This window comes from Saimiri boliviensis, chromosome 15 (assembly GCF_048565385.1).
Source record: "Saimiri boliviensis isolate mSaiBol1 chromosome 15, mSaiBol1.pri, whole genome shotgun sequence".
In the NCBI taxonomy this organism is placed as follows: domain Eukaryota; kingdom Metazoa; phylum Chordata; class Mammalia; order Primates; family Cebidae; genus Saimiri; species Saimiri boliviensis.
In genome coordinates, this window is record NC_133463.1 from 26,892,503 (window position 1) to 26,919,856 (window position 27,354).

At 37.3% G+C, this 27,354-nt stretch overlaps 1 protein-coding gene across 8 annotated transcripts in view; it reads left to right on the top strand.

The window, feature by feature from the left end:
- Positions 1-27,354, top strand: part of RGS22 (regulator of G protein signaling 22) — a 166,487-nt gene that overhangs the window by 42,349 nt on the left and 96,784 nt on the right. For 7 of the 8 annotated variants that reach the window (XR_012514043.1, XR_005578274.2, XM_003943028.4 and 4 more), the window contains exons 8-14: positions 28-652; positions 2,439-2,600; positions 12,289-12,463; positions 16,413-16,543; positions 23,397-23,511; positions 24,961-25,086; positions 26,021-26,122. Coding sequence is in view for 6 of the 8 variants with exons in the window: in XM_003943028.4 (XP_003943077.1) it covers positions 28-652; positions 2,439-2,600; positions 12,289-12,463; positions 16,413-16,543; positions 23,397-23,511; positions 24,961-25,086; positions 26,021-26,122 (1,436 nt within the window). In the remaining 2 variants the exon portion in view is untranslated. The remainder of the gene's footprint in view (positions 1-27; positions 653-2,438; positions 2,601-12,288; positions 12,464-16,412; positions 16,544-23,396; positions 23,512-24,960; positions 25,087-26,020; positions 26,123-27,354) is intronic. The other variant, XM_074386806.1, reaches the window with a different exon arrangement.

Here is a 27,354-nt window from a genome sequence, read left to right on the forward strand (position 1 = left end):
CTAATAGTTTTTTATGACTTAATACAGAGAATTTTATCTTTGATGATGGAGTTCACCCTAGGACAAAAAACGACCCATCTAAAACCACCAAATTAATTTCTGAATTTGAAGAAGATGACAATGAAGAAGTGTCTGTATCTCTACAAGACACTCCTTCTCAAGCTCTTTTGAGAATATACCTTGAAAAGAAACAGGAGGTTGATGAAAGCCTGACAATGCATTTCTCAACATGTAAAGAATTTTTAAATTCCTATATATACTTTATTTTGAGAAGAGCAATTCAACAAATTGTTGGAAAGTCAGTTGGAGAAACTCAAGACTCTATAAACTTCAACAATATAACAGAAGTGTCATTTGGTGATGGTTTTGAGTCTATTCCTGGCAAGAATTTTTTAAGTGAATTAGTTCAAACTACAAAGGAGAGGTCAGAAGAGATAGCAGAAGAAGCAAGTTTAAGTTCAAAGAGTGAGAGCACTGGACCAGAGAGCAGGGCCGACTGGTGTGTTTCTCATAGAACTTATGACATCGGCAACAGAAAGGAGTTTGAAAGATTTAAGAAATTTATAAAAGGTACATTGGGAGAGAGATATTGGTGGCTATGGATGGATATTGAGAGGTTAAAAGTTCTTAAGGACCCTGGAAGACATCAAAGGTAATTCTATTTTTTATTTTTGAATAGTTTTAAAAACAAATCATGAATATTAATTTGGGTTGTTTAGTAAAGGGAGAAAGCCTGACGTAAATATTGAAAAAATATAATTTTTTACTCTTAGAGGAATTAATGATAATAAAACTTATTTTATTATAATAATAAATATTGATTATACTAGTATTCTGATTTCCTAGTTTTCAAATGCTAAGTGATAACAATTATTTGGGGTTGCTACCAATACATTCTAGAACTACTTTCAAGTTAATTATTCTATTTTCACTTTTATAACATTAAAATGATGTATAATTTTTATAGAATAAAATAATTTATTAGTTATAACCACAGTAGCAAATAGACACCTGCTCTTCCTAGCAGCCTGGTTAACAAATTCCAAATTCCATAATGTTTGGTTGGATGCCATGTAGCTGGGTATCTGGATGAGTCTCTCTGCTAGACAACTTCTTGGAGGTCTGATGAGGCTCAGGTCTTTGTTTGTTCAGCTCTATGTGTTTTAGATTACTGTAAGTTGAAGAACCTTAAGAGAACCCTGTTTTAGCAAAGTCTTTAACTTGTCTTTATTCTCCTAATCTGCTCTGAAGCAGATCAACTATAGTAGATTGCAATTTCCTTTAAGGATTTGACTGAGTGTATTAGTCACTGGGTTATTTCACTCATTTTAATGACATTCAGATCACAAACCTCATTGTTGTAAATAGTTCTAAGAGCAGAGGTTACTAAATGGTTGATTATGAAGCATGACCTGATTGATCATTACCACTTTTGAAGACATATCAGGGTGGTTGTATGCAAGTAACTAATAGGTTTTTCAGTATCAACACTATAGTTCCCAATGTTGCTGTAACAAATTGCCACAAACTTAATGGCTTAAAGCAATAGAATTTTTTTGTTTTTTTGAGACAGTGTCTCGCCCTTTCACCAGGCGCCAGGCTGGAGTGCAGTGGTGCGACCTCAGCTCACTGCAACCACTGCCTCCCAGGTTCAAGCAATTCTCCTGCCTCGGCCTCCCGAGTAGCTGGGACTACAGGTGCATGCCACCATGTCCAGCTAATTTTTTTTTTTTTTTTTTTTTTTTTTTTAAGTAGAGATGGGGTTTCTTGGCCAGGATGGTTTCCATCTCTTGACCTCGTGATCTGCCTGCCTCAGCCTCCCAAAGTGCTGGGATTACAGGCGTGAGCTACTATGCCCGGCCAATAGCAACAGAGTTTTATTTATTCTCATACAGTTCTGGAAGTCAGAAGGTTCTAGGGGTAATCAATTTCCCTATTTTTTCCATCTAATGAAGGCATTGGTTCATGGGCTCTTTCTCCATCTTCAAAGCCAGCAGCACAGCATCTTCTCTCTGACTTCTGCTCTATCCTCACATCTTTTCTCTATGATGCTGACCTTCCTGCCTCTCTCTTAGAAGGATCCTTGTGATTACAATGGGACCATCTAGATAATACAGGAGATCTCTTTAAAGTCTTTAACTTAAGCACATCTGCAGAGTTCCCTTTGACATGAAAGGTAACTTAGACACAAGTTCTAGAAATTAGAATGTAGACATCTTTGCAAGGCCATTTATTCAGCTTGTCACAGATACCCTTCCTATTTGCATAACTGTGAGAAATATCTTTACCTCTACAAAAATATTTGGTACCTCTGACACTCAGTGCTGGTTTTGAGATCGTTCATTACTTGTCCGAAATGTTTTAGATGTGAAAATATTTTGGTAGTTGAATTCTATCAATGTGTGTGTGTGTATATGTGGAAATGTGTTTTCTTTCAGACATCTTGAGAAGATGAAAAAATGCTATCTAGTGAGCAATGGAGAGTACTACCTTTCCACAGAAATCTTATCAAAATTTAAACTGTTAGATGGATCTCAGTGGAATGAAGAGCATTTAAGAAATATTCAGTCTGAGGTTTTAAAACCTTTACTTCTGTATTGGTAAGAAAACATGAATCAGTTACTTACTTTCACTTTTCTTAGTTATGACTTATACTTTTTTTGTCTTATGGATATATAACTTATGGAAACCTAAAATGACAAGACTATTATATTTTTGACCTTTTTAAAGGTACTCACACGTTCGATAATTTGGATGTTTGGGTGACTTTAAATCCATAATAAGGCAAGATAGTATTTAAGTTGCCTTTTAACTTTGGTGAGCATATTCTTTTTTTTTTCCAGCAGAATTTACATTTTAATTTATTTACTTTTAACTTTTATTTTAAGTACAGGGGTACATGTGCAGGTTTGTTACATAGCTAAACTTGTATCATAGGGGTTTGTTGTATGGATTATTTCATCATCCAGGTATTAATCCTCACACCCATTAGTTATTTTTTCTGATCCTCTCCCTCCTTCCTATCCTCAACCCTTTAATAGGGCCCAGTGTGTGTTGTTTCCCTCTATGTATCCATGTGTTCTCATCATTTAGCTCCCACTTATAAGTGAGAACATGATGTATTTGTTTTTCTGTTCCTATGTTAGTTTGCTGAGGATAATGGCCTCCAGCTCCATCCATGTCCCTGCAAAGGACATGAACTCATTCTTTTCTCTGGCCGCATGGTATTCCATGGTATATATGTACCACATTTTCTTTATCCAGTCTATCATTGATGGGCATCTAGGTTGATTCCATATCTTTGCTATTGTGAATAGCGCTGCAATGAGCAAACACGTGCATGTGTCTTTATAATAGCACGATTTATGTTCCTTTGAGTATATACCCAGTAATGGGATTGCTATATCAAATGGTACTGCTGTCTTTAGGTCTTTGAGGAATTGCCATACTGTCTTCCACAGTGGTTGAACTAATTTACACTCCCACCAACAGTGTATAAGCCTTCCTTTTTCTCCACAACCTTATCAGCATCTGTTATTTGACTTTTTACTAATAGCCATTCTGACTGGTGTGAGATGGTACTTCATTGTGGTTTTGATTCGCATTTCTCTAATGATCAGTGATGTTGAGCTTTTTTTCATAAGATTGTTGGCATATATATCTTCTTTTGGAAGTGTCTGTTCATGTTCTTTACCTACTTTTTAATTTTTTAATGTAAATTTGTTTAAATTCCTTATAGAAGCTGGATATTAGATCTTTGTTTGATGCATAGTTTGCAGACATTTTCTCCCATTCCATAGGTTGTTTACTCTATTGATAGTTTCCTTTGCTGTGCAGAAGGTCTTTAGTTTAGAGAGTCCCATTTGTCAATTTTTGCTTTTGTTGCAATTGCTTTTGGCATCTTTGTCATGAAATCTTTGCCCATGCCTATGTTCTGAATGGTATTGCCTAGGTTGTCTTCCAGGGTTTTTATAGTATAGTATTGAGTTTTACATTTAAGTATTTAATCCATCTATAGTTAATTTTTGTATATGGTTTAAGGAAGGTGTCCAGTTTCAGTCTTCTGCATATGGCTAGCCAATTATCCTAGTTCTATTTATTGAATAGGGAATTCTTTCCTCATTGCTTGTTTATGTCAGGTTTTTCAAAGATCAGATAGTTGTAGGTGTGTGGTCTTATTTCTGTGTTCTCTATTCTTCCATTGGTCTATGTGTCTGTTCTTGTGGAGTACCATGCTGTTGTGGTTACCTATACCTTTAGTATAGTTTGAAGTCAGGTAGTGTGCTGCCTTGAGCTTACGATGCTCTTTTTGCTTAGGATTGCCTTGGTTATTCAGGCTCTTTTTGGTTCCATTTGAATTTTAAAATAGTTTTTTTAGTTCTATAAAGAACCTCAATGGTAGTTTAATAGGAATAGCATTGAATCTATAAATTGCCTTGTGCAGTATAGCCATTTTAATGATATTGATTCTTCTTATCTGTGAGAATGGACTATTTTCATTTGTTTGTGTCGTCTCTGATTTCTTTGGGCAGTGTTTTATAGTTCTCCTTGTAGAAATCTTTTACCTCCCTAGTTAGCTACATTCCCAGGTATTCCTAGCTATATTGCTAGCTATATTCCTAGGTATTCTTTTTGTGGCAGTTGGGAATAGGGTATGTTCCTGATTTGGCTATTAGCTTGGAGCACATTCTTCTACACCTGACATTTTTATGATTAGCATTTCTTAAAATTGGTGTGTGTGTGTGTGTGTGTGTGTGTGTGTGTGTTTGTGTGTGTGTGTGTGTGTTGTACATATAGCTAGAGTTGCAGATTTATCATCTTAATAAACTTTTTTGAGCATTTACTGTAGGCTAAGTGCTATGCCAAGGATACAAATGTGAAACATGATAAAATCCTAGTGGTCATAGTATGATGGGAAGAATGTACATGTGATATTAGTATAATTTTTAAAAGTGTGGTAAATGCACAGGATATTGAGAGGAGGTCATATTTTACCTGGGAACTTGAGGGACTTGAAGCAAGGGAGAGAGAATGGGAATAGTGGAAAAAAATATGTGCCATTTGAAGATCAGTGAATTGTTCCATGTGACAGGGATGGATCTGATTGTGTCACTTACATGCACTAGACTTTTAAAGATAACTACAGACTTATATTCAAAGAAGACTGGGAATGATGGCTCATGCCTATAATCTCAGCACTTTGGGAAGCTGAGGCAGGAGGATCACTTGAGGCCAGAAATTTGAGACCAGCCCAGGGAACATAGCAAGACCCAATCTCTATTTTATTAAAACTATTTTTAAATAGAGAAAAATAGAAAAGAAATTATAAAAAGAGATGCTGTGTATCTTTCACATATTTTCCCCCAATGGTAACATCTTTCATAACTATAGTACAGTATCACAATGAAGACATTGAGTTTCATCTAAATTTATTTGTTGTTTTTCTCTCTGGAACATCTGTCCAATGCTAAAAGTGGGGAGTTGAAGTCTCTAGCTATTATTGCATTGCGGCCTATATCTCTCTTAAGCTCTAATGATATTTCCTTTATATATCAGAGTGCCCCAGTGTTGGGTACATATATATTTAAAATTGTTATATCCTCTTACTGAATTGACCTCCTTATCATTATATAGTGACTTTCTTTGTTTCTTCTTAGACTTTTTGTCTTGAGATCTGTTTTATCTGATGTAAGTGTAGCTACTCCTGCTTTTTTGTTTGTTTCCATTAACATGGAACATATTTTTCCATCCCTTTATTTTTAGTTTGCATGTGTCTGTATAGGTGAATTGTGTTTCTTGTAGGCACCATATCAATGGATCTGTTCTTTTATCCATTCAGCCACTTTATCTTTTCATTGGAGAGTTTAGCCCATTTACATTCAGTGTTATTATTGGTAAGTAAGGACGTCAGCCATTTTGTTGTTGTTGTCTGGTTGTTTTGTGGTGGTCTCTTCTTTCCTTCCTTCCTTCCTGTTTCCCTTTAGTGAATGTGATTTTCTCTGTTGTGACATAGTTTCTTGCTTTTTATTTTTTGTATATCCATTGTATGTTTTTTGGTTTGAGGTTACCATGAGGCTGACAAAAACTATCTTATAACCTATTATTTTAATCTGATAAGAATGTAACACTGCATAAACATACAAGCAAAAAGAAAACTAATAAAAATTCTGTACTTTAACTTTGTTCCCCAACTTTTAAATGTTTTGCTGTTTCTGTTTATATCTTATTGTACTGTCTATGTCCTGAAAAGTTGTTGTAGTTATTAATTTTGATTGGTTCATTGTTTAGTCTTTCTACTTAGGATAAAGGTAGATTATACATCACCATTACAGTGTTATAATATTCTGTGTTTTTCTGTTTACTTACCATTACCTGTGTGTTTTGTACCTTCAGGTGATTACTTATTGCTAATTATTGTTCTTTTCTTTCTGATTGAATTACTCCCTTTAGCATTTCCTGTAGGACGTCTTGTGTTGATGAAATCTCTCAGCTTTTCTTTGTCTGGGAAAGTTTTTATTTCTCCTTCATATTTGAAGGATATTTTTCTTGGATATATTATACTAGGGTAAAAGTTTTTTTCCTTCAGTACTTGAAATATTAGGTTGGTACAAAAGTTATTGCAGTTTTTGCCATTACTTTTAATAAGTCATGCCACTCTCTCCTGGCATATAATGTTTCTGCTGAAAAGTCTGCTGCTGGATGTATTGGAGCTCCAGTATATACTGTTTATTTTTCTTGCTGCTTTTTGGTTCCTTTGTTTATCTTTGACCTTTGGAATTTTGATTATTAAATGCCATGAGATTGTCTTCTTTGGGTTAAATCTGCTTGGTGTTCTATAACCTTCTTATATTTGATATTAATATCTTTCTCTAGGTTTGGGAAATTATCTTTTATTATCCCTCTGAATAAACTTTCTACCCCTGTCTCTTTTCTACCTCCTCTTTAAGATCAATAACTCTTAGATTTCGCCTTTTGAGGCTGTTTTCTAGATCACATAGGCATGCTTTATTGTTTTTTATTTTTATTTTTGTCTCCTCTGACTGTGTATTTTCAAATAGGCTGTCTTCAAGCTCACTAATTCTTTCTTCTTCTTGATCAATTATGCTATTAAGACTCTGATGCAGTCTTCAGTATGCCAGTTGCAGTTTTCAGCTACAGAATTGCTGCTTGATTCTGTTTAACAATTTAAATCTCTTTGTTACATTTATATGATAGAATACTGAATTTCTTCTCTGCATTATCTTGAATCTCTTTGAGTTTTCTTAACAGCTATTTTGAATTCTCTGTCTGAAAGGTCACATATCTCTGTTTCTCCAGGATTGGCCCCTGTTGCCGCCTTATTCTATTCATCTGGTGAGGTTGCTTTTTCCTGGATGATGCTGAGCTAGTAGATATTCTTCAGTGACTGGGCATTGAAGAGTTAGTCCATCCTCATGCTGCTAATAAAGACATACCCAAGACTGGGTAATACATAAAGAAAAGAGGTTTATTGGAATCACAGTTCCACATAACTGGGAAGACCTCAAAATCATGGCAGAAGACAAAGACAAAGGGATGTCTTACATGGCAGCAGGCAAGAGAGCTTATGCAGGGGAACTCCCATTATAAAAATCAGATCTCAAGAGACTTTTCCCTACCAGGAGATCAGCATGGGAAAGACCCCACCCCAATGATTCAATTATCTCCCACTGAGTCCCTCCCATGACACATGGGAATGATTACAATTCAATGTAAGATTTGGGTGGGGACACAAAGCCAAATCATATCATTCTGCCTCTGGCCCCTTCCAAATCTAATGTTCCTTTCACATTTCAAAACACAATCATGCCTTCTCAACAGTCCCACAAAGTTTTAACTCACTTCAGCATTAACTCCGAAGTTCACTGTCCCAAGTCTCATCTGAGAAAAGGCAAGTCCCTTCTGCCTATGAGCCTGTAAAATAAAAAGTAAGTCAGTTACTTCCTAGATACAATGGGGTACAAGCATGGGGTAAATACACTTATTCTGAATGGGAGACATTGGCCAAAACAAAAGGGCTACAGGCCCCATGCAAGTCCAAAATCCAGCAGGACAGCCAAATCTTAAAGCTCTGACATGATCTCCTTTGATTCTATGTCTTACATCAAGGTCCTGCTGATGTGAGAGGTGGGTTCCCATGGTCTTGGGCAGCTCTGACCCTGTGGCTTTTCAGGGTATAGCCTCCCTCCTGGCTGCTTTCATGGGCTGGCATTGAGTGCATGCATCTTTTCCAGATACATTGTGCAAGCTATTGGTGGATCTACCATTCTAGGGCCTGGAATATGGTGATGCTCTTCTCCCAGCCCTACTAGGCAGTGCCCCAGTAGGGACTCTGTGGGGGCTCCAACACCACATTTTCCTTCTGCACTGCCCTAATAAAGGTTCTCCATGAGGGCCCTGCCCCTGTAGCAAACTTCTGTCTGAACATCTAGGCATTTTCATACATCGTCTGAAATCTAGGAAGAATTTCTCAAACCTCAATTCTTGACTTCTGTGGACCTGCAGGCTCAACACCATGTGGAAGCTGCCAAGGCTTGGGGCTTGCACCCTCTGAAGCCATGGCCCAAGCTGTGCCTTGGCCCCTTTTAGCCATGACTGGAGCGGCAGGAACACAGGGCACCAAGTCACTAAGCTGCACACAGCAGGGGGGCCTTGGGCCCCAGCCCACAGAAACATTTTTTTCCCTAGGTCTCTAGGCCTGTGATGGGAGGGGCTGCCATGAAGATCTCTGACATGCCTTGGAGACATTTTCCCCATTGTCTTGGTGATTAACATTTGGCTCATCGTTATTTATTTCTCCCCAGAAAATGGATTTTCTTTTCTATTGCAGCGTATTTTCCAAACTTTTCCAAAATATAGGCTGAAAATTTTCCAAACTTTTATACTCTGCTTCCTCTTGAATGCTTTGCTGCTTAAATTTTTTCCCCCAATACCCTAAATCATCTCTGTCAAATTAAAGTTCTACAGATCTCTAGGGCAGGGACAAAATGCCACCAGTCTCTTTGCTAAAACATAGCAAGAGTCACCTTTGCTCCAGTTCCCAACAGATTCCTCATCTCCATCTGAGACCACCTCAAACTGAGTCCATATCACTATCACCATTTTGGTCAAAACCATTCAACAAGTCTCTAGGAAGTTCCAAACTTTGCCACGTCTTCCTATCTGATTCTGAGCCCTCCAAACTGTTCCAACCTCTGCCTGTTACCCAGTTCCAAAGTTGCTTCTACATTTTGAGGTATCTATACAGCAGCACCCCCTCTACTGGTACCAATTTACTGTATTAGTTCATCTCATGCTGCTAATAAAGACGTACCCAAGACTGGGAAATATATATAGGAAAGTGGTTTAATAGACTCACAGTTTCACATGACTGGGGAGGCTTCACAATCATGGCAGAAGACAAAGGAAAAGCAAAGGGATATTTTACATGGCAGCAGGCAAAAGAGCTTGTGCAGGACAACTCTGATTTATGAAACCATCAGATCTTGTGAGACTTATTCACTAACAGGAGAATAGCATGGGAAAGATGTGCCACCATGATTCAGTTACCTCCTGCTAGGTCCCTCACATGATATGTAGGAATTATTATAATTCAAGGTGAGATTTGGGTGGGGACATAGTGCTAGACCATATCAGGTATATATTGTAGTCTTCACTATCTGGGTTTGTTTGTACTCATCCTTCTTGGGAAGGTTTCCAGATATTTGAAAAGATTTGGGTATTGTGATAAGCTGTATCTGCTTTAGGGGACACCCTAAGGTTAGTAATGCTGTTGTTCTCGCAGACTCATAGGGTACCTCCTGGATGGTCTCAGACAACATCTGGGAGAAACCTCTAGATCCCAAGTGGAGACTTCCGTTCTTTTCTCTTACTTTCTCCCAGAGTCTCTCTGTCTCTGTTCTGAGCCACCTAAAGCTGGGAATGGATTAACACAGCACCCCTGTGGCCACCACGACTATGACTGTGCTGGGTCAGACCTGAAGCCAGCACAGCACTGGGTCTTGCCCAAGCCCTGTTGTAAATACTCCCTGGCTATGGAGTGTGTTTGCTCAAGGCGTGGGCTCTACAATCAGCAGGTGGGAAAGCCAGCCAGGCTTGTTTCCTTCCCTTCAGGGTGGTGAGTTCCTGTAGGCCCTGGTTCAGTCCAGAGGTGCCATCCAGGAGTCAGGGACTAGAGTCAAAAACCTTGTAAGTCTACCTGGTGTTCTATTTTACTGTGGCTGAGCTGACACTCAAACCATGACTCACAGTGCTTCCCACTGTTCCGTCCCCTTTCCAAAGGTGGAGAAGCCTTACCCCATAGCCACCATCACCATGGACCATGAGGAGTTCTGCCAGCCATCCTATATCTGATTTATTTGATGAAAGTCTATAAATCTGCCCACTTACTGGTTGACATGCAAATAAGTAATTTTGAATATTTCCAAGTCTGCAAGTAAAGGTTCTGAAATGTGCTATAGAATGACTACAGAGATCAATACATAATACTTTCAGATTCTAAACTAATTATGGACTTTGGATTCTCTTTCACTTTCAATCTGTGTTCATATCAGGAGAGATATCCGTCTTCTTCCTATTTTATTTTTAAAAAATTTTAATTTTTTTTTTAGTGACAAGGTTTCACTCTGTCAGTCAGACTGGAATGCAGTGGCACAGTCATGGCTTATTGCAGCCTGGAACTCCAGAGTTCAAGTGATTCTCTTACCTCAGCTTCCCACGTAGGTAGGACTTACAGGAACATGCCACCATGCTCAGCTAATTTAAAAAATGTTTCTGTAGAGATAGGATCTTACTTGTTGCCCAGGATGGTCTTGAACTCCTGGCCTCAAGCAGTCTTCCCACTGTGGCTTCCCAAAATGCTGGGATTACAGGTATGAGCCATCATGCTTAGTCATTCTTCCTATTTTAAGGGGATGTAATTTTCTGCCAGGCCTTGAAATATGGAATAAAAATTAGTCTTTGGGCTGTGGCATCAAGGGGAATACCTGGTCCAAGAAGCAATTAGCAGCAGGCTCTTACAGCTGGAGTTAACCCTATTTCCAATAAAAAGTTAGCCCACATACTGAATACCATGATATCCATCCAATTAAGTGTGGCCTTGATACTGTGCCAGACATTCTTTTTGCTATGTTTCTGGCAGTAATGTTGGTCTTTGATTTACACAAATTGTTGTAAAATTAATTCTTACCTTCAAATTTAAGGCTTGACAATAAATAATATAAATTATAACCTACTTTAGTAGCATACTTAAGTGTTATAAAAATTATGTTTTAAATGTTAATTTTATTCTACCAGTTTTTATTATAGATAAATGCCCAAGTGCTTTAAAATGATCACAAGTACATTTTATATTTATTTTACTAGAAACTGCAAGTTGTTTTAAAAATTCCTTTATGACAGAAAATTAACAATATCCAGGACTTGAACTCAGATCTGGAACAAGTAAACTTAATTAACATTTATAGAACTCTCCACTTTAAATACACAAAATATACACTCTTATCAGTACCACATCATATCAACTTAGAAGTTTAAACGAAACATTGGTTGGCTCCTTGTTTGCTATTCTCTTCCCTCATTTTCTTTCATGTCTCCATTATTAAGCACAATTATAGGCATACCCATATTTAGACTGCATTCTAGCCTGGGCAATAAAGCAATACCCCCATCCTCTCTCCCTCTTCCTCTTTCCCTTTATTCCTCTTCTTTATTATTTTTCTTCTTATTATTTTTTTTCTTTCTCACTAAAAAATAAAAATAAAAATAAAAAATTCCTTTATGGATAGATTTCTTTTTCTGTTCTTTTTTTTTTTTTTTTTTTTTTTTGAGATGGAGTTTCACTCTTGTCACCCAGGCTAGAGTGCAATGGTGTGATCTAGGCTCACTACAACCTCCACCTCCCAGGTTCAAGAGATTCTCCTGCCTCAGTCTTCTGAGTAGCTGGGATTACAGGTGCCCACCACCACACCCAGCTAATTTTTGTATTTTTAGTTTTCTTGTCAAGCAGGTAATAATTTGAATGTAATTTTACTTATGATTTTTTCCCCCAATGTATATTGCCTTTTTATATGAGTGAATGGGATTGCAGGCAGCTGACATATCATAGAAAAATATTTTTTCAAGGCTAGGCAGTAGACAAAGAAGTAGAAGTTATTAGAAAAGGAGTATAGCAAGACTTAATTGTGAGCACAGCTATTATGTATTTGTAGGCTTTTCATTTTTGAGGCTTATTGTTTAGTTCAATCTTACATTTATTTTTCCAATAAACAGGGCACCAAGATTCTGTGTTACTCATTCAGCCTCAACAAAATATGCTAGTGCTGAACTGAAATTCTGGCACCTCCGTCAAACAAAACCAAGGAAGGACATTGACCCTTTTCCACAAATGGCAACCCTCTTGCCATTGAGACCCAAATCTTGCATTCCACAGATACCTGAGATCCAGGTAGGGTAGACATTCATGCCTTGATATCTACTAAGTTTATAGTAAAATATGTATGCTTGAGTGTTTGTACCTGATAATTTTCATCAAAGCTTTGTTGTGATTGTTGCTAATGTCATGCTGCAACATTTAGGAAATAGGAAACCTTCAGTCTGTTCTCTACCAAGCAGCCAAAGTGAGCCTTTAAAAATATATGCTCATGCCACTCATCTTCTCAAAATTCTCCAGTGGTCTTCTTTTTCACTCAAAATAAAATCCACAGTATTTACACAGTTGTATAAGCCCCTGCTAGCCCTCTGACTTCATTTCCTACCACTCTAATGTACTCCATTCCAACCACACTGGTCTCCTCGCTCTTCTTTGAAGACACAAAGAAAAAACTCCAGGGCTTTGTGCTTGCTGTTTGCCTTGATTAGAGCATTCTTCCTCCAGATATTCACATGGCTTTCCCCCTCACTTCCTTTAGGGTGTCTGCTCAAATACCACTTAATCAGAGAGGCTATTCTTGAGGCGTATTATTTCTATATAAGCACTCTTAGGTAGAATAGCACACACACCCTCCATCACTATCTATACCCTTTGCCCTACTTTATTTTGCCTTACTATATTTGTTACCATGTGATTTATCTGCTTATTTTCTTTTACCTCCTACTAGAATGTAAAGAACTTTTTTTTTAAGTGCATTTCACCAGTGCCTAGAACAGTGCCTGGCACATAATAGTTGCTGAGTAAGTATAAATTGAATGAATGAGTGAGAAGTAGCAATAACTGAAATAGAAGTCATGAGCATTTTTTCGAATGGGGAAAACAGTACAAAAATGTAAGGGGAAAAAGATCAAAAAGAGAAGAATAGTTAACTTTATAGAGGATAAATAAATAACCCTACATTTTGGCATAGAGATACTGTAACTGTAGATACGACCTGTGTTTCAGAAGTAAAGAGCCTTATTAATCATAGCAGCCTGTAAAGGTGTCACATGGTCACTGTTATTGGCCATATAGTCACATACAACCTCTTGAAAGGATTGCTTTATATTCAGGATGTCTTATTTTAAAAGGCAGGATGTATAATACGTTTTTTTTTTTTTTTTTTGAGACAGAGTCTCACTCCTTCACCAAGCTGGAGTGCAGTAGCATGATCTTGGCTCACTGCAACCTCCACCTCCTGGGTTCAGGCAATTCTCCTGCCTCAGCCTCCCGAGTAGTTGGGACTATAGGCGCATGCCGCCACGCCCAGCTAATTTTTGTATTTTTAGTAGAGATGGGGTTTCACCACGTTGGCCAGGATGGTCTTGATCTCTTGACCTCGTGATCCACCCACCTCGGCCTCCCAAAGTGCTGGGATCACAGGCCTGAGCTACTGCACCCGGCTACAGTTTTTAAAGTTTTACTCCTACAAGTAGTGTTTTAGAGCTGGAGGGACCTTAACCCTGTCTGTGGTTTCTTAACCCTGGAAACATTAGAATCACCTGAAGAATTGCTCAGCCATGCCAATGTTTGGGTCCCGCCTTCAGAGATTCTGATTTAACTGATCTGCAATGGGCCAGGATCACTCTGTAAAATCAGGGGATTGGCTGAGAACTGACATTCTCAACCCTTCCTGAACATTAGAGCCACATTTTAGAACCTGCAATTTATTAAGATTCTCAGGTGATTCATATGTGAAAAGCACTGCTTTAAACTGGTAGTTCTCAAGCTTTAGCATACAGAAGAGTCAGCTGAAGAGCTTGTTAAAATAGAGATTCCTGGCCTTCATCCAGAGATCAAAATCCAGTAGTTCTGGGGTGGAACCCAAGGAATCATTTGCATTTCTAAGGAGCTCTCTCCCTGGTGATACTCTTGCTGCTGTTCTGGGGACCACATTTTAAGTTAGTGTCACTTTAGTGCACAAATGTTTCCTCATCTTGGAGCTGTAGTATAGGGAGCATGTCATCTAATAACATAGAAACATTTGTACAGACAACATTATCAAACTGAAAAGAAAGGGGGAAGAAAAAGTAAGTGACGTGGTTAATGAAAGGAACTCGAATAAGAGAACAATGCCAAAGGAGTGCGCAGAGATTAGCTTGTGTGAAAAAGTGGTATAAACATGACTTCTCATCTGTTGTCTTCATCTGACTTCCTGAAAATCATTACATATGCTGTCATTGATGTTTCTAGTTGGACAACTCATTCTGATCTCACTCTCTCTCTCCTTGGCAGAAAATAAGGAATAGAACTCAATTCCATCTTATTTTTCCATTACAGAAATTAAGGTATAACTTACATACAGCAAAATTTACCCTTTTAAAAAGTGTATAGTTCTGTAAATTTGGACAAATGTATACATGGTGTATCCACCATCACAATCATGCTTAGAGCAGTTCCTTTATACCACCCTCCTCGACAATCCTACTGTGACCCTTTCTCAGGTTTTTTTGTTTTGTCTTTGTTTCCCCACCCACCCCCATCAGTTACATTCTGGCTACTTCTAGCTTTCACCTAGGCCAGCAAGCTCAAAAAGTCTAATATAGGCCTTTGTCTATATGATATGTTAATTTTTTTATTTTAAGAAAACTTAACAAAATTATTGTGGTAGAAAACATAACATTTTCCGTCTTAATCATTTTTAAATGTATGGGTTCAATGGTGTTATATTCACAATGTTGTGAAACAGATCTCTAGAATTTTTCATCTTGCAAATCTGTCTCTGCCCATTAAAGACCAGCTTTCCTTTTTCCCATCCCCACAGCCCCTTGTAACCTCCACTCTACTTTCTGTTTCTATAAATTTGGCTACTTTTGTATTATATACTTTAAATAATAAGCTCAGCCTCCTGTGGTGACTCTCATTTATTAAGTGTTGTTTAATATCATGCTGTGTTCTGAATTACTAAAACAGATTGTAAGCCCTTATATACGGGAAGTTATATGTAGAATATACTTGTTATTAATTTTCTTTATAGAATTCTTAAAAACATATTAGTAGTTACTACATAGAGTATATGTAAGGTTTTATTGTTTGTTCTGGATAATAAAACATTATAAGTATATTCCTTACTTTCTTGCAATATATACAATATTCTAATGGAACTTGACATATTAGAAAAGTATGTTTTTGAAATTATAAAAATAATAAAACTACTGTAAATTTGGAAACTGGAGAAGAGACAAATCACTTCTGATCTCATCTACTTCCAGACAACTACTAACTTCTTTCCTTTTAGGCTTCTTCTGTGAACTTTTTTTGTTTTACTGTGCTTAGACTTTTGTTCCTGATTATTTCTTTTATCATGAGGCTTTTTCCACGTTTGTCATCATTTTTGTCACTACTACTTTTAAGTATTACATAATGTCACATTTATGTATATCCCATTCTCCATTTTGACATTTAGTTGTTTATACTTTTTTAAATCCATGCATCTCATATTCTGGAGTTAAATTGTTAACTTTTACTGTAAATAACTCTTTAAGAATGGGAAAAATAACCGTGAAAAAAAATGCCCCAAAATGGAAGGAAATAATGCTGTTAAGCTATAGAGCCCTTCTTATGTAGACCAGGGCATGGTTTCGTTTCCCTGTCCTGTGATTGGTAACACTGCCACCTGCCCCTCCCTCACCACACATACATACATCTAGCTCTAATACCTATTCAGTTATAGAATAAAGAATCATTTCTGCAACATTCTTTCTCCAGGAAAGAGTCTTCTTTCACAGTGATTCAAGTAAGGATATATAAGCCTTCAGCTCTTCCCTTTTTACAGTCTAAATTGCTGTTCGATTCCACTTTGCTGGTTGCATAAAAGTAGGAGTTGGAGAAGGATAAAATTTCTATTTTGATGAGAAGCATTGTAGGAGGCAGAGTGAAAGAAAAAGTCCTCTAGTGATCAGAACAAATTTGAGGTATAGGTGCAGAGCTGCGCTTTTTTTCTCTCTCATATTTTCATTTTGCTCGTTGTTTTACCATCTTTTAGAAAGAAGAATTGAGCTTATCACAACCTCCTAAATCACCCAAGAAATCACCTGGAGTAAATACAGCAACTCAAAAGCCTTGGAAGAGGGAGCTTTTGTATCCAGGTTCTTCTAAGTATGTGATTGAGAAAGGGTAGGTGCAGCTTTTTGTGTGTCAAGCGCTTTTCTGCAATACTAAGATTTTTAGAGAATTTAAAAACTAAACAGGAATTAAAAACTAGTACTTTGATATTTGTATTTGGGTTCTTAATATTTCAGTGATGCATATTAGAGGCTTATTCTTTGTACGAATACTGTAAATTAGGAGTAGAGTTCCAGATATTAGTAACTTTAGAGATGATGCCTCTGATCTCTAGCTTCCCAAGACTTCTCTGAGAAGATTGCCCTCTAATCCTTTTTTGGCTCTATTCAATAATTCAACATTTCTCAGATTTGAGAACTCATAAGACTCTCAAGAATATTATCATTGTTACTGGCCAGACATGGTGGCTCAGGGCTGTAACCCCAGCTTTGTGGGAGGCCAAGGCAGGTGGATTGCTTCAGTCTAGGAGCTTGAGACCAGCCTAGGTAACATAGTGAGATTCTGTCTCTACAAACAAACAAACAAACAAACAGAATTAGCTGGGTATGGAGGCACGTATCTGTAGTACCAGCTACTTGGGAGGTTGAGGCACAAGAATCACTTGAACCCAGGAAGCAGAAGTTATAGTAAGTCAAGATCATCCCACTGCACACCAGCCTAGGTGAGAGAGTGAGACTCCATCTCAAAAAACAACAACAACAACAACAACAACAACAACAACAACAACAAACGTATGAAGGCTTTATCAGTGTCTTTGACTCTCATTATAAGCAAACTCAGGAAAATGCAGCCTCAAATGCCAAAGTCACCTCTGTGAATTCTTATCCTCTGTGTTTTCACTCAGCTATTCTTGATTACATTGTTAGCACTCAGATACCTTTAAGCAGATTTATTTTTGTAAGTTTTTTCAGCTTATCTAGTTGCCTTCTATGTGAGGTCAATCCAAATCACCTTCTCTACCATTTCCAAAAGTAACAGTTAATGAACTTTTGTGACATTGAAACTTTGCTTGCATTGTATCAATTAATTCTTTTTTTTAATTGCAACACTGTTCTGAAGGCACATGTATCTGTTAATTCTTACTGCATCCCTGTGAAGAAAGCATTATCTTCCCTTTTCAAGTGATAAAACAAGTAAAAGGACATATGGGCCTGAGTTGACAGAAAAGTTGAATTTTGAAACCTACATGCCGTTATGGCTAGAGTATAGAGTATTAGAGTAAAAAAGCAGGAGATAAGCTGAAAAGGTAAGTAAGGTTCAGAACGTGAAATTTCTTATCTTTCACATTAGGGAATCTGGAGATTATTCTCCATGAATTTAAGAACAACTGGAGAGTTTTTCGTGTGTCATTACTGAAATTGTTTTATTCTTAAAAATTAGAAATATAAATATAGCTTAAAAATGGTGGCATGCTATACACTTATTTTATGTCATCGTTTTATTTTTTTATTAAAATATCTTAGTTTTTTCCATAGCTGTGATTGTACTATAGCAATAGATATACCATAATCTATTTTGATTCTTATTCTTGTCATCTTGCCTTCTCCTATGTCTGCTTCTTTTGCTTTATACCATACTTAGTATTTGTACTCTATTGATGGATGTGACATTGTTTCTAATTTTTTCTTTTACGAACTATGTTATAGTGGATATTCTTATACATTGTTATATTTCATACACACACACACACACACACACATACTCATATATATATTCCCATAAAGAAAGCATTGTCTTCATTTTTCTTTTTTTTTTTTTTTTTTTTTTTTTTTTAGCATTCATGATAGGACATTTATTCTTTTCACTCTGCATGATCAACACAGTGTTGGGTATAGTGCTCCACGTATGATGGCTTCTTGCAACACCTGCTATAAAAATTGGATTTCTTTTGACCATACTGGGCTGTATTAATTTACATTCCCACCAACAGGGTATATGAGTTCCTCTTTCTCCACGTCCTTGCCAGCATTTGTTTTTTTTTTTTTTTTTTTTTTTACTTTTTTTTTTTTAATTGCATTTTAGGTTTTGGGGTACATGTGATGAACATGCAAGATTGTTGCATAGGTACACACTTGGCAGTGTAGTTTGCTGCCTTCCGTCCCCACACCTGTATCTGTCATTTCTCCCCATGCTATCTCTTCCCAGCTCCCCACCCCCCGCCCCTCCCCCATTTCCCCCCAACGGACCCCAGTGTGTAGTGCTCCCCTCCCTGTGTCCATGTGTTCTCATTGTTCAACACCCACCTATGAGTGAGAATATACGGTGTTTGATTTTCTGCTCTGTGTCAGTTTGCTGAGAATGATGGTTTCCAGGTTCATCCATGTCCCTACAAAGGACGTGAACTCATCGTTTTTGATGGCTGCGTAATATTCCATGGTGTATATGTACCACATTTTCCCTATCCAGTCTATCATCGTTGGGCATTTGGGTTGGTTCCAGGTCTTTGCTATTGTAAACAGTGCTGCAATGAACATTCGTGTGCATGTGTCCTTGTAGTAGAATGATTTATAATCCTTTGGATATATACCCAGTAATGGGATTGCTGGGTCAAATGGGATTTCTATTTTTAGGTCCTTGAGGAATCGCCACACTGTCTTCCACAATGGTTGAATTAATTTACATTCCCACCAACAGTGTAAAAGTGTTCCTATTTCTCCACATCCTCTCCAGCATCTGTTGTTTCCCGATTTTTTAATGATCGCCATTCTAATTGGTGTGAGATGATATCTCAGTGTGGTTTTGATTTGCATTTCTCTGATGACCAGTGATGATGAGCATTTTTTCATAGGTTTGTTGGCCTCCTGTATGTCTTCTTTTGTAAAGTATCTGTTCATATCCTTCACCCATTTTTGAATAGGCTTGTTGTCTTCATTTTTCAGGTGAGAAAACAAGTGGAAAGACAGATAGGCATGAGTTCAGAGGAAAGTTGAATTATTCAACATTAATTCAACAATTAATATTTGTTCAACATATATATCATATATATGATAAATTCCTAAAAGTAGAATTTTTGAGTCAAAGTTCACTTGCTTTTTAAATTTTGCTAGATTATATCAAATTGTCTTTCATAGGAGTTGTAACAACTTATACTTCCTTCAGCATGTATAAGAGTACCTTTTTTTAACCATTCCTTCACCAACATAGTGTGCATTACCCTTGCTAAGCAGATAATTTTTAATACAGTATTTCTTATTTTGACTGAAGTTGAACATTTTAAAATATGTTTAAGAACTATTTCTACATTATTTTCTGTGAACTTGTTATTCTTGGAGGAAAAGCAGGATTGAAGGAGGCAGATAATTTTAATTTGTGGTGCTGCCTAGGTAAATGTTCCAGTGTGTAGTACAGTGTCTGGCACATAGTATGTGTTCAATTAATATTTGTTGAATGAAGGAATATAAAGCCTGAGGTACTTTTTTTTTTTTTTTTGAGATAGCATCTCACTCTCTTGCCCAGTCTGGAGTGTTATGGCATGTAGCCTTGAACTCCTGGCTCAAGTGATTCTCTCACCTCAGCCTCCCAAGTAGCTAGGACTACAGGTGTGTGTCACCATGCCTGGCTAATTTTTTTTTTTTTTTTTTTTTTTTTGTAGAGATGTGGTTTCCACTATGTTGCCCAGGCTGGTCTTGAACTCCTGGCCTTACGCAATCCTGCCACCCACCAAAGTGCTGGGATTATGGGCATGAGCCACCAAGCCCAGACAATACTCCAGGGTTGAGATGAAACTATATTGGGTTTCAGTTTCTCTACATCAAAATTTTTTGTGTATTGACAATGTGAATTTTATCACAATAAAAAATTTAAAACTACATTAAAATATACATTGGGATATACATATTCAAAACAGTTGAAATATAGATTTGGAGCCCAGGAGAGAGATCAGTTACAAGTAGAAAATTGGCCAGGCACAGTGGCTCAAGCCTGTAATCCCAGCACTTTGGGAGGCCGAGGCAGGTGGATCACGAGGTCAAGAGATTGAGACCATCCTGGTCAACATGGTGAAACCCCGTCTCTACTAAAAATACAAAAAAATTAGCTGGGCATGGTGGCACGTGCCTGTAATCCCAGCTACTCAGGAGGCTGAGGCAGGAGAATTGCCTGAACCCAGGAGGCGGAGGTTGCGGTGAGCCGAGATCACATCATTGCATCCGGCCTGGGTAACAAGAGCGAAACTCCGTCTCAAAAAAAAAAAAAAAAGAAAAAGAAAAAGAAAATTGAGGAAGCATTAAGCATTACACTTTAGTGAGTAGTTGAAGCTGTGTTCATAGATGAGATGGTCATGAGAGAGAGAAAGAGCAGTATATAATGAGAACTAAGTTATCAAGGTTTACAGTAAAGGCAGAAAATAAGGAATTAGAAGAGAAGACCAAGAAAGGGTAATCTAAGAGACGGGAGCTGTACAAATAAGGAAAGAGTGCTGTCATTGAAGCCAAGGGAAGGAAGAATTTTAGGTGGGGCATGGTGGCTCATGCCTGTAATCCCAGCACTTTGGGAGGCCAAGGTGGGTGGATCACTTGAGGTCAGGAGTTCGAGACCAGCCTGGTCAACATGGTGAAATTCCGTCTCTACTAAATATACAAAAATGAGCTGGGCATGGTGGCACGTGTCTGTAATCCCAGCTATTCGGGAGGCAGAGGCAGGAGAATACCTTTAACCCAAGAGGCAGAGGTTGCAGTGAGCCCAGATCATGCCACTGTACTCCAGCCTGGGTGACAGAGTGATACTCTCAAAAAAAAAAAAAAAATTGCAGAATGAGTTGGGAAGTATCTCCTCCCCTTCTAATTTGTAAGAATTTGGGAAGAAATGTGTATTGGTTCTTCTTTAAGTATTTGATAGAGTTCACCAGTGAAGCCTTTTGGACCCTGGCCTTTTATTTGTGTGGGGAGATTTCAAATTATTGATTTAGTCTCTACTTGTTATAGGTCTATGCAAGTTTTCTGTCTTTTTGAGTAATTTTTGGCAATTTGTGTCCCTCTAGGAATTTGTTCATTTCATCGGATTACCTAATTTGTTTGCATATAGTTGTTCATAGTATTCCTTCATAATCCTTTTAATTTCTATAAGGTTGGTTTTGAGGTATCCTCTTTTATTCCCGATTTAAGCAATTTGAGTCTTCTCCTTTTCTTGGTTAGTCTAGCTAAAGGGTTTTTGTTGTTTTGTTTTTATTTTTGTTTTTGTTTTTTGAGACAGAGTCTCACTCTGCCCAGGCTGGAGAGCAGTGGCATGATCTTGGCTTACTGCATGCAAGCTCTGCCTCATTAGTTCAAGTGATTCTCCTGCCTCAGCCTCCCAAGTAGCTGGGATTACAGGCACCTGCCACCATGCCTGGCTATTTTTGTGTGTGTGTGTGTGTTTTTAGTAGAGATGTGGTTTCATCATGTTGACTAGGCTGGTCTTGAACTCCTGACTTCCAGTGATCCACTCACCTCGGCCTCCCAAAGTGCTGGGATTACAGGCATGAGCCACCATGCCCAGCCACGAAAGGTTTTTCTTGGTTAGTCTGGCTAAAGGTTTTTGTTTGCATCAGAAAGAGTATTTTTAAGGTGAAGACTTGAATCTGTTGATATGCACAGAATAGAATCCAGAGGAAATGGAGAAGTCGAAGATATATGAGAAAAAAGGAAGTCTCCATATTCAAAGGAGAATAGAGGGACAGGTTCGAGAGCCAAGGGAATGAGATTAACCATGGACAGGAGGTGGGGCACCTCTTCTGGAGACAACATGGAAAGAAGTAAGGATGGGTCCAGGTGGATATGTTTGTTGTTGTTCCTATCAAGAATGCTTTCAGCTGCAAATAACAAAAACCTAACAATGGCTTAGATGAATTGACTTAATTTTTCTCACGTAACAAGAAATCCGATGGTCGGCAATTCCCAGTGTTAGATCAGAAGGATTAGGGCCTTAATCTTTGTGATGCACTTGGCCTTTCCCTCATGATCAGCAGTGCTGCAACTCCTAACATCAGGCCTCCAAGTCAGAAAGGAGGAGGAAGGGTAATTTCCGTTAACCCTTTTCCTTTTGTCAGGAAAGCAAGCTTTCTCAGAATCTCCCCTAGCACAATCCATTTTGTATCTCATTAGTCACATCTGTGTCTCATGGCTATGTCTCTCTGCAAGAGAATCTTAGAAGGTTAATGTTTAGCTTTTTCAGAATCTCAGTGGTACTGTATCCAGAAGCATGCCACTCTGTTACATGAGGGAATGAAAACTGAAGCATGTTTTTTTGTGTGTGAGAAGAACCTGCAAGATAATCTGCTGGTGGATTGCAGTGGAGGCATATTGGCAAGGTAGAATAGGCATGTTTTATGGAGCTAGAAAATAAGGCTTTAGAATAATTGCAGTGTGGATGTGGGAGAGCAAGCTAGATAAAAAAAAATAGAAAATAATGTCCAGAGTCATTAGTCTAACTCCAAAGTCTTCCATTATCGTACCCCAACCAAATCTATATAATTCCATACTCACCTTCATTTATTGCTCACTATTTTCCTATCTAAAGAGCCCCTCTAAAACACACATATGCACCCAGGTATATACACAGAATATATCACCTAACTTTTCAGGAAAAATTTTATTTTTAAATTACTAATACAGGTTGAAGGAATTTCTCATTCTTACCCTCTCAAAGTATTTATTATCCATCCCAGTCATTTGGAATCTGTAATAAGATCTCTTAAATTCATCCAACCAGCAGTTATTTTGGGACCTGTCATTCTGGTATAACTGTGCCTCATTTTCTGAACGACCACTTCAGGGCTAGAAGTGATGCTTATCCTTTTTTTCCTGAGTCACATTGCTCAGAAGTACTCTTAAGATTTGGTGCCATGTATGCCAAAAGTGCTGAAAATTTGTTTGTTGATCAGTTAGTTCTCATCCTTATAATTTTAGATCTCATTCTTATAATTTAGGTCAAATAACATGTCAGAAAGCAGCAAAATCATTCATTTAACATCTTTTATGGACATTTCTGAATGTCTCAAGCCCCAGCTGGATAGAAGATACACTTATACAGAAGAACCTAAGGTGAGTGTTTTGAGGACTGAATAACCTGTTTCTTCATTTAACTGGTCAATATCTCCTGATTTTAGAGAATTTTTATTGATATATCACAATAGTTTTTCTTTACCAAGCAACACATTTGATTTTTTTCCTTGCCAAAGGAGTTTTACACAAATATCTCCCTGTGTTTTCCCTTTGTAGTACTATGGTTCTATATACTGCATTGATTACTTTGTTTAAATACAATCATGTTCTGGTTTGGTTATGATGACACTTCAGACTCAAAATAAGACCCTCTAATATTTTTGTCAAATTTTTAACACTTGAAAGAAAAATAGTATTTGATGTTATGTTTTAGAAGCCTAGAATTTTTAAAGGGCGGGATGTTTCCACAGTACAGCTACCTTCATGATGTGGATTTAATGCACTAGTTCTAGATGAAAACTTCACATTCCCTAAGGATTATACTTTAGGTAGAAACCTTGGGAGTCCCAATGCAGTCTGAACACTTAGCTATAGTTTTACATAACTATTTATTTTATTCTAAGCAAATATTACCCCATTTCTTTTAATTAGGTTTTCTTTTCTTACTAAAATAATGATTTTTTTAGTTTGGTATGCTGATAGTTAAACACAGTAAAAACATTAAATTCTCACTTCAGAATTTGTTTAGCAGGCAGATAGAGAGGTGGAGAGATGGAGAGACAGTAGGACAAAAAGAGAGTGAGAACCTAACTTAAATCCTAAATTTTTCATACCATTATTGTCTTGTTACAGAGAAGTAGTCTATGAGTTCTACAAAACAAATAGCAAAGAGTTAAACTGAAGTAGATGCCCTTTCATATTCTGAAGTCACTCTTGTGCTTGGAGAAATAGCCAGCTTTCTGTGTTTCAAAAATTGTATGAGGATTGCTAGCACTTTTGGCAGAGAAGCTTATAAAAAGCAAAGTTTAATGAGAACTTACACTGCCATTTGCCTTGTGCAGGCCGTGACCTATACAGGCTAAGACTGTCCAAAGGGAGACCCCATAAGAACAGTTAATGAGCAGCACTGAGAGGCTTTGGAGATAGTTCTCATCATAACCCTCTGTAGCTATAATTGCAGCACTTCAAGGCTAAAATAACACTAAATATGTATGAAAGAGGCCACCAACAAGGATTTGGAATACTAAAATGGTCTTACTTTGCCTGAAACATGAAAATAATTGAGGCTGGGAAGTTGCTTCAACATTCAGTTTAAAATCAGATTGGTTTATAGTAGAATATATTCGGTGGCTAGTTGGGCTCCACCAAAGGAATCTTATATGACTCTCAAATGTAAACATACTGCATTAATTATGTATATGGCACAAAAATAAAATAGTCCAGTGGGAAAATGACAGCATGGTAGAATTTATGAAATCCTGTTATGTAATGCCATAAAAAAATTACAATGTTTCTGGGTGGATAATAGACTTCTGTTTTGTTATCTAGGTTAAAACCATGTCAGATGTTGGTGCCTTGGGAGGATTTGACATGGAAAATTTGTTGCAGTCTTTGTATGTGGAAAATAGAGCTGGATTCTTCTTTACTAAATTCTGCGAGCATTCAGGGAACAAGGTGGAAAATAATTATTTAAAATTTAATTTTATAATTTTACTTCATTTAAAAATAAGAGACATTGAAATAGTTCAGTGCTCACATAATTATATTTGATGTTAAAATTCCCATCTATAAGAAAATGTATATTTAATATTTAGTAAATATTTAAGCATGTCAATTATAATTCTCTTTGGTTCATCCTACAATGACAAATTACAATGAATAGTGGCAAAATTATTTCCAGTTGGTTTTTCAAAATTAAAAAAAAAACTAGTCTTACTTTTGTTCAAATGAAAAGTATTGGCCAGGCACAGTGGCTCACACCTGTAATCCCAACACTTTGGGAGCCAAAGGTGGGTGGATCAGTTAAGGTCAGGAGTTCAAGATCAACCTGGCTGACATGGTGAGACCCCATCTCTACTAAAAATACAAAAATTAGTTGGGCATGGTGGTATGTGCCTATAATCCCAGCTACTCGGGAATCTGAGGCGGGAGAATTGCTTGAGCCTGAGAGGCTGAGGTTGCAGTGAACCGAGATCATGCTGCTGCACTCTAGTCTGGGCGAGAGAGGAGTATTTAACTGGTTCAATTACTAGAGTAATGTCTGGTTCTGCTGTAATAGACATTTGCCCATATATATATCAAAATATTTTAACATTTTGGTTTCATGCCAGAAATATGTGGTTAATTTTTAACTGTTAACTAGAATACTTACTATTTTAATGACTAATTATGTGAGAGACATACATGCAAAAATATAATGTTCCAGTAACAATATCAATAAATATTTTGTGTATTGCCAGTTTGTTGTGGAAGATTAAAACCATCTTAAATTGAACCTGATTTGTGGTAACAGCAAGGCGCTAACCAATTATTTATATTTGAAATTAGAACTTTGTAAGAGCTTTAATAATTGGGTGGTAATAATTGATGTTACTTTTTCCATCTGTAGTTGTGGAAGAACAGTGTGTACTTTTGGTTTGACCTGCAGGCTTATCATCAGCTTTTCTACCAGGAAACACTTCAGCCTTTTAAAGTATGCAAGCAAGCACAAGTACGTAGTAAATATTATTGGTTCAATGTAAAGCACTGAGTACAAAGAAAAATGAAAATTGTGTCCAGTCTCAAACAAGAGAAATCTGGGATTCCAGGCAAAAAGGCAGCAGTTGAATTGTTGCCATGGGATTACTTTATTTAAATGTCAGCAGAATATTGTTTTGTAATATGATTTATGAGTTTTCAGTTTTATCTCTTTTATTTGCTTTGTTTTATTTTCTCTTTTCTGCCAACCACTTGTTCTTCTAATAAACATCTCTCTCTTTTTTTTTTTTTCTAATTTATACCCTTTTGTTTTGGTTGTGAGTGATTTCAAAGAAAACCCTGAGAATGGATGTGTAATAAATTATTAAAGTGATTGGGAGCAGGGACATTGACCAATGTTGCTCTCTGAGCTTCCTGCAGTTATCAGCTGTTGGACATACTAGGCTATTGACTTTGTATGAGCAGGAAAATATGTTGACTGACTATGCCGTGCAAGCCTCATGTAGTTGTTCAGGCTTCTGTTCTACATGCCATAGGAGACAGATACTCAGGGAGTAGAGGAAAGAGTGTTTCCAGACCACCCTGAAGCAAAATAGATAAGGAAAGAAAAAAAAAAAAAGAACAAAGGGGGAAGAACAGAGGATTCTTTGCAAAAGGAAACAGAGAGAATAGCCTCTTTTGTAAGGAGGAAGGAAAGGGATCAGACTTGTGACTCAAGCTGACTTATTTTCGCAATTTTTTATTCTTAGGCTCTTCTGATCTTTTATGGAGACAGGTCTCCAAGCCTAGAAAAGTGCTAATCACTTCTATATCTGTTCACCACTTAAGTGATTCAGTATAACTGCATTTCAGAGGACCTCCCCCAAAACAATGCTAAGGAAACTAGCTTCATCATTTTATTATCTTATAATCTTATTTGATGTATCATAGTGTACTGCTGGATGTTCATTGCTACCTCCCCCATCCTGACTCTGGCATTAATAACTATGCTTTTTAAATCTGCTTACAGAGCTTTGTACTTTTCAATGTGAGAATAAGGGCTTCAGCTCCTACATAGCCCATATCTGTCTCCATGAAATCATGAAATTAAATCTCTAATTTACTAGCACCATTTCTGAGACCACACAGTTGACTGTTCTGCTTGTTAATCCTTTACCTGTAATTCTGTATTTATCCTCCTCCTTCTAACCTGTTGCCCCTGTCTGCTCAAGTACAATGCATTATTTTTGTGTTTTCACTACTACA